The sequence below is a fragment of the Oculina patagonica genome, chromosome 10 (assembly GCF_052425735.1).
Source record: "Oculina patagonica isolate OP01 chromosome 10, crgOcupat, whole genome shotgun sequence".
Taxonomy (NCBI): domain Eukaryota; kingdom Metazoa; phylum Cnidaria; class Anthozoa; order Scleractinia; family Oculinidae; genus Oculina; species Oculina patagonica.
This window is the reverse complement of record NC_135767.1, coordinates 4,232,242-4,239,948: the sequence shown is the minus strand read 5'-3', so window position 1 is coordinate 4,239,948 and position 7,707 is coordinate 4,232,242. Positions and strand designations below refer to the sequence as shown.

The following is a 7,707-nucleotide window of genomic DNA, read 5'->3' as shown; positions in this document are numbered from 1 at the left end:
ATTGGCTCGAGGCTCGACTTTGTGAGTGAAACAGCACGTTTTTGAAGCACGTTATTTTTGTCAGACACAGACTGACTAACAGAAAATCAGTAAGCAAACCACGTTTAATTTCAAACACACCTACGCAAACCGGTGAACGTGGACGTTTTTGGAGACGGTTTAGCGACAAAAAAATTATATAGGAATAGTTCCGATTAGAAAAGTGCTTGCAATACTAATAGCGCTTAGTACATTGATCACTTTGATAAAAGCCGGTAAATAGGCCATCATTTCGATCCTGCAGTCTGAGCAGCAGTCTAGCTGGCAAATAGCATTGAAAAACGTATTGCAGTGGGGACGATAATAAGATTCAAAATATAATTTTTAAAACCAAACTGTCATAATATTATTTTGCTACTTGTGAAAGCTAAGAAAGACGGCCTTTTGTCTGCCGAATTAGTTTACCCATCAGCCACTTCGGCTAAGTTCTATAAGTAATTTATAAGTGCACGTCTGCTCTCTGTATCTGCATGTTAATAGCGTGGGCAGACTGATGCTTACATCAATGTTATTTGTACTTCCTGTGCTTTAAATTTGTTTATAAACAAGGAAGTTCAAGGAAGTCCTTTAGCTGGAGTTTCATGCGCTGTTATCCGAGTCAGTCACAAATTTAACAATCTTTACGGAGTTCGCTGTTCGCTTGACGTAACGGCCGTAAGAAGATAATTCAGCATGGTTTTATCGAGTGAGCTGAGACAAAATGGTAAATACACTTCATGTTATTTTTTTGTTTATGATGTTAGAGCCTCAATGCTTGTTTTATGCTACCACATTTAATGTCCTCGTAGGAACCTGTAACCCATAGAGTATAGACACAAATTGTTAACGTTCTAACCATTCCACTGGTCATTGTTATATAGAAACACTGAATGCGGCATAAGTCTAATCGAACCCAAGAAGAATGGTAACTGTTTTTTTATTACCGGAAACCTTCATTTGAAGCTGAAATCATTTTTATGCAGAGTTTATTTCTGACATTTCCTTGTTCTTGACAGCTGAGGAGCAAAATGGTCTTCTTTTCTGAGCTAAGCGCGCACCACATGGCTTTCGTAGCGAGGTACATTGTACCTTATGTAGCTCGGATGTTTCTCGTTAAAATATCGAAAGCTTGTTATATTGTTGTCGGAAAGGAAAAGTTATTGTTTTTACTGTATAAATAGCCGATGTTCCATGAAAGCTTTGTTCCCTGCAGCTACCAGAAGGCTCGTACATATCAGAGTTATAACTTTGTTTGAACGTGACAAAATCTAGATCTACGCGGGCAAACACCTTTTATAATTTTTAGCAGGTCTGTTTACTTACATTATTTGAAATATAAATAAAACGGACTTCGAAATGAGCTTTGAGATACCAGTTTATTCACAAATCTCTAATTCTTGAATGAGCTATTTGAATGATTCAACTGAAAATTTAGCTTGTCCCACACTAGCTTAGCTTTGACAACGTGGAACACACGTGGTTATATTGAATAACGCATTGGAATTGTGACTTTTTTGTTAGCAGAGAAAGAGACAGAGGACAGACAACATCGCCACCGAAATATAGTCCATTTATGGCAGTTTTTGCTGCAGCTTTTGAGAAACGATAGCTGTAGAGCAATCATTAGCTGGAGCAGAAAAGAACACAGAGAGTTTAAACTGAATAACCCTGAAGAAGTCGCCAAGAGATGGGGGATATTTAAACGAAACAAAGCAATGACTTACAAGAAACTGAGTCGAGCCTTAAGGTATTATTATCAACAGGGAATTATTAAAAAGGTAAGTCAATAATTCCTGTATCAAACGCTACTACTGCAGCAAACTAGTTAAGCTGAAATTTTGATATTTAGCATTTTCATTAACTTTAATGTTAAATTTTCTCTGAGTACTTTAAGTTGTAAGTACATTTTTCTTTACTCAAAAATGACCATAAAAATGGGATATAGAAACCAACTCAAAAGCCTTAGTTGTACTTTGTAAATTACAGAAGCAAATGTTTTAAAAAGGTTATTTCCTAAAAAGGCAGTCAAGACCAGAAAACACAAAAGGTTGCAATTGTAGTACTTTACAAACTGCATTAAACGAACTTAAAAATAAAAAAATAAAAAATAAAATAAAATAAATGGTGTTTATTGTGGTCATGTACTTAGCTTCATATCTCTACGAGATAGCTAGTTTACAGGCATGCCACTGAAACAGAGGAAACAAATATTTTTATATGAACATAACAAGGTTAAAAATCCCAACTGGCAGGAGGCAGACCAGTTGGCTATATACAAAGCGTGGTCGAGGATTTGAATTCGGGACAACAAAGAACAAATCCAGCTAGTGGCCAGGGCAGGTCTTGAACAGGGGACCTCCGGATTACAACACCAGGGCCCCAAACCATTCGGCCATGCTTGCCTCTTAAAAAAGCTTTGAAATTAAATTACAGCAGTTTAAACTCGTTTAACTCTCAACAACATTACAGCAGCCTACTCGAAAGCCTTGCACTACTTCAGTAGAACAATTATCTCAAACGATTTGTCGGTAGAGTATTCTAAATAGCAGCAGCCAACAACCCTGATGAAATCTTTTTGTACTTAATTACACCAGCTAAACTAGGGTACTTTCAAAATTACAGCAACAACTCGAAAGGGTTTAAGGAACTTTCTAAAATACAGCAACAACTCGAAAGGGCTTAAGGAACTTTCTAAAATACAGCAACAACTCGAAAGGGTTTAAGGAACTTTCTAAATTACAGCAACAACTCGAAAGGGCTTGAGGAACTTTCTAAATTACAGCAACAACTCGAAAGGGTTTAAAGGACTTTCTAAATTACAGCAACAACTCGAAAGGGTTTAAGGAACTTTCTAAATTACAGCAACAACTCGAAAGGGTTTAAGGAACTTTCTAAATTACAGCAACAACTCGAAAGGGTTTAAAGGACTTTCTAAATTACAGCAACAACTCGAAAGGGTTTAAGGAACTTTCTAAATTACAGCAACAACTCGAAAGGGTTTAAGGAACTTTCTAAATTACAGCAACAACTCGAAAGGGTTTAAGGAACTTTCAAAATTACATCAACAACTCGAAAGGGCTTGAGAAACTTTCTAAATTACATCAACAACTCGCAAGGGCTTGAGGAACTTTCTAAATTACAGCAACAACTCGAAAGGGCTTGAGGAACTTTCTAAATTACAGCAACAACTCGAAAGGGCTTAAGGAACTTTCTAAATTACAGCAACAACTCGAAAGGGTTTGAGGAACTTTCTAAATGACAGCAACAACTCGAAGGGGTTTAAGGACCTTTCTTAAATACAGCAACAACTCGAAAGGGCTTGAGGAACTTTCTAAATTACAGCAACAACTCGAAAGGGGTTAAGGAACTTGCTAAATTACATCAACAACTTGAAAGGGCTTAAGAATCTTTCTAAAATACAGCAACAACTCGAAGGGGTTTAAGGAACTTTCTTAAATACAGCAACAACTCGAAAGGGCTTAAGGAACTTTCTTAAATCCAGCAAGAACTTGAAAAGGCTTAAAGAACTTTCTAAATTACAGCAACAACTCGAAAGGGATCAAGGAACTTTCTAAATTACAGCAACAACTCGAAAGGGCTTAAGGAACATTCTAAAATACAGCAACAACTCGAAAGGGTTTAAGGAACATTCTAAAATACAGCAACAACTCAAAACGGCTTAAGGACCTTTCTAAAATACAACAACAACTCGAAAGGGCTTAAGGAACTTTCTAAAATTCAACAATAACTCGAATGGGCTAAAGAAACTTTCTTAAATACAGCAACACCTCTAAAGGGCTTAAGGAACCCTGGCCTCTAAATTACAGCAACAACTCGAAACGGCTTAACGATTTTTATAAATACAGCAACAACTCGAAATGGCTAGAGAAACTTTCTAAAATACAGCAACAGCTCGAAAGGGTTTAAGAAACTTTCTAAAATACAGCAACAACTCGAAAGGGCTTGAAATACTTTCTAAAATACGGCAACAACTCGAAAGGGTTCGATATATTTTCTAAATTACAGCAGCCATTACTTGACTTGGTTGAAGTACTTTCTAAACTGCAACATCGTACAGCAGCTTGAAAGGGCTTGAGGTGATTTCTAAAACACAGTAACAACTCGAAGTACTCACTGATAGTACCGAGCAACAACTCCAAATCTTTGTGGTATACTCTTTCTAAGTTCCTTAGCTGGGCAACAACTCGAAAACAGCCTTGTCAGTGGTTATTAATTCTTGATAAGCCTACAGCAACAACTGCAATGTAAGACTAAATCAGCCCAACTCGAAAGCTTAGTAACATTTGTAATAAATATACAGCACAGAGAAAACTCAAAAGGTTTCATATGGGGAGTACTTAATAAAACAGAGCAAAAACTGGAAAAGACTTGATCTGCTTTCTAAAATACGGCAACAACTCGAAAAGTGTGTTGTGGTACTTTCTAAATAAAATGCAGCAACAACTAAGGAGTTTGTCGGTACTTTATAAAAGCCTTGTATACTATGTATTAGCGGTATTTCGAAATTGTAACAGCTAGATTGAGGGGGCACTTTCTAAATTAAAGAATCCCACTAGAATGAATCTAGAATGTCTTGTGGAGCAGTTTCTAGTTATTGTCACGAACTGTCTCTTTGGTTTTGTAAGGAAGGTAGCTACTTATGGATTATTTTACTTATCAATGAATAAAACCTATACTCAGGGGATAATGTAAACTTAAACGTTGAAAATTAAATAATCAGTTATTGCCTGAAATTATGAACACTAAAAATTAAATATGAATATTGTTTAATCTCAATCTAAACTAAACTAACTGAAGTGTTCGAAATGGCAAGTATAAAGCTCATTTTCGCTGGTTAATTAACTCTGACTGACTGACTGACTGACTGACTGCCTGTCTGACTGACTGACTGACTGACTGACTGACTGCCTGTCTGACTGACTGACTGACTGACTGACTGACTGCCTGTCTGACTGACTGACTGACTGACTGACTGACTGACTGCCTGTCTGACTGACTGACTGACTGACTGCCTGTCTGACTGACTGACTGACTGACTGACTGCCTGTCTGACTGACTGACTGACTGACTGACTGACTGCCTGTCTGACTGACTGACTGACTGACTGACTGACTGCCTGCCTGTCTGACTGACTGACTGACTGACTGACTGACTGACTGACTGACTGACTGACTGACTGACTGACTGGACCGGAATGGACTGGATTGGACTGCACTGAAATGGAATGGACTGACTGACTGGGTGGGTTAGCAGTGCTGGTTGAGTAGGCTGCTGCCTAGACGGATTGAAAGGACGAAAAAATCTGAATTAAGATAAGACTTGATGACATGTTTCATGTTGTATTATAGGTTCCTTGCCAAAGGTTTGTGTACAGGTTGAACAAACGTCTCTTCAACGACGCACCAGCAGCTGGCGATAGGAGATCTCCTCAAGTCAAGTTAGAACCTCCTGAAGGAATCACTGGTTCTTCTGTTGCAAATTCGTTTAGCCCCACTACCACTCCCCTTTGGAAACGTTGGTCCCGGCCAGTCGTGCCCATGTCTTACTGTCCTCTTTGCTTGTGCCTACGCTTCCCAACTCCTTCTTCTCCGAGCAATGACATGAGGAAGGAGATGATATTTCAGATTACTGGTCCTTCGCCCAATAAACTGGTTGCGACGGTTGCAACATTTCCTTCTGCGACGTCTATTCCTGTTTCTGTTATTCAGCAGACTAGTTGCTAGGAATTAAGTGTCGATTTTGAAGAAACGCCATTATATTCTGAGTGACTATATCAGTTTTACCTTAATGACCTACAACCATAGACAGAAGTAGTTGGAACGCTTACGCTAAAAAGATAAAAATGCCGATACTTGACGCTTAAACTTTGTCAATGACTCATGCAAGCATTTTGCGAGGTCCCCTTCCCCCTTTCAATGTTGAACCCCATTGTGGCTAAGGATTGTCTGTGCAATATGTTGGGGAGCTCAACATTGAGAAGGGGAGGGGGGAGACAAGGAATTATTTTGGTAATCGTGCCAACACTTTTGACGATGGTTGTAGGCCTGAGGATCTAAACTGTGTAAAAAGACGTGATTAGATCAGTAGTTAAAACAACATCCAGGAAAATGGTATTTCTTTTTAGTTGTTTCGTTATACTGACAATGTCAGTGACCATCAGTGCCTCAGTTACTCGAAGAAATACAACATATTTGATAGAACAATAACAATTAAACACCAGCTTTAATAACAATTTGCACCTCGCTATTCCAATCAAGCTTCAAGTGGGAGATTTTATACAGCATCTTAGACCAACTCATACGACAATCTTCGAGTGAATGTCCTACATAGAAACTGTTTCAATTCTATTAAGTGTGAAAAAAGCAAGTCCTTTTTAAATGTCAGATAAATGACATAAAACATTTTTATCAAATGTCTTTAATTTCAATATATATAAATGTTTCAAATATTTTAATCCCAATCACATATCTTTCCCTGTATTTTTGATGTCTTTAATCAGAAGGCCATACTTTATCTGTTCTACCTGATACATGTAACTGTCCTTTGTGTACATCATAAATTACGTTTTTAATGATGACGAGGGCGATAAATAAATCGTTTAATCAAACTTTTAGCAGATATTTACTCCGTGGAAGTTTTTGTGGGATAAAAAGAATTCGTAAGCAGCAATTCTGGGAGACGCGGTGCGTTGAACTCTGGATTGGGTGATCTGGGTTCAAGCTCTTACCACGTCATTGAGTTGTGTTCTTGGGCAAGACAGCTCTCGCAGTGTCTCTCTCCAACCAGGAGTGAAGGAAAATGAGTAGCCTTATGGTGACAATCTTAAACCTTACGTAAAAATGCTGGGAGAGGAACTTGGCGTTGCACTAGCCTCCTATCCAGGTGGAGTACGTAGCAATACTCCTAATTTCTTTTGCTACGTCCGGCTGTGAGGGCTACTCACTCTGGTCTAAGTTCGACTTATCCATTTATCTAATTATACCTAGCCTTTGCACACACGCACGCATAAGCATCGAATAAGAAACTGAAACACAATCACGACAGCGATCAAGAGCTTTGTATTAAGTTCGGTCAGGTATTAGACTAGACCACAGATCTTAATGTGTGAGCAATGTTTGAGCTCGTTCATTAGTACACTCCATTATGGTTTGCCGACAAAAAAAATCGAGCGCTTGGCCACCGATAATAAATAAAATGCTTCATTAGTGACTGCAAGAAGTTTGATAAATCGGCTTTCGAGACTTCAGCGGCCGCTCCTTGGAGAACTCTAAATAACCATAAACATATTCTGTTAGCTCTGCTTTCTCGCATTCGACCAAATGTTGAAAACAGGTTGTTGGGACGAAACAGGGAGTTCCATCATCATATTCGCCCAAATAGTTCTCCGAATAACGTATGGAGACCAGTAAGGAGAATTTGTATTTTGACATCAGGGCTTAAAAGGTTGATACATCATCAAATTCTCCCCAACTAGTATTATAAGAAATGTATGGGGACCAGTAAGGAGAATTTGTATGTTGACATCAGGGTAAAGTGGGGGTTAATACTACTATAAGGAAATAAGGGAAATAAGGGTTCCCATTATTTATTTTACTGAAGACTAGTAAGGGACGGACCATTATTTTTCTGGAAGGGGGGGGGGGGTAGGAAATATATTGAAAAAAATTG

General features: G+C 38.4%; 1 protein-coding gene across 2 annotated transcripts; it reads left to right on the top strand.

The window, feature by feature from the left end:
• The first annotated feature begins 662 nt into the window (after positions 1–662).
• Positions 663–6,460, top strand: LOC144628394 (ETS translocation variant 3-like). 2 transcript variants are annotated; one of them, XM_078486491.1, is made up of 3 exons: positions 663–742; positions 1,540–1,796; positions 5,388–6,460. In XM_078486491.1, exons 1-3 carry the CDS (start codon positions 712–714, stop codon positions 5,760–5,762), a joined length of 663 nt encoding a protein of 220 aa, XP_078342617.1. In that variant the 5' UTR covers positions 663–711; the 3' UTR covers positions 5,763–6,460. The 2 variants fall into 2 exon arrangements, with proteins under 2 accessions (XP_078342617.1, XP_078342618.1); XM_078486492.1 differs by having other exon boundaries at positions 711–742; positions 1,543–1,796.
• Positions 6,461–7,707: the final 1,247 nt, after the last annotated feature.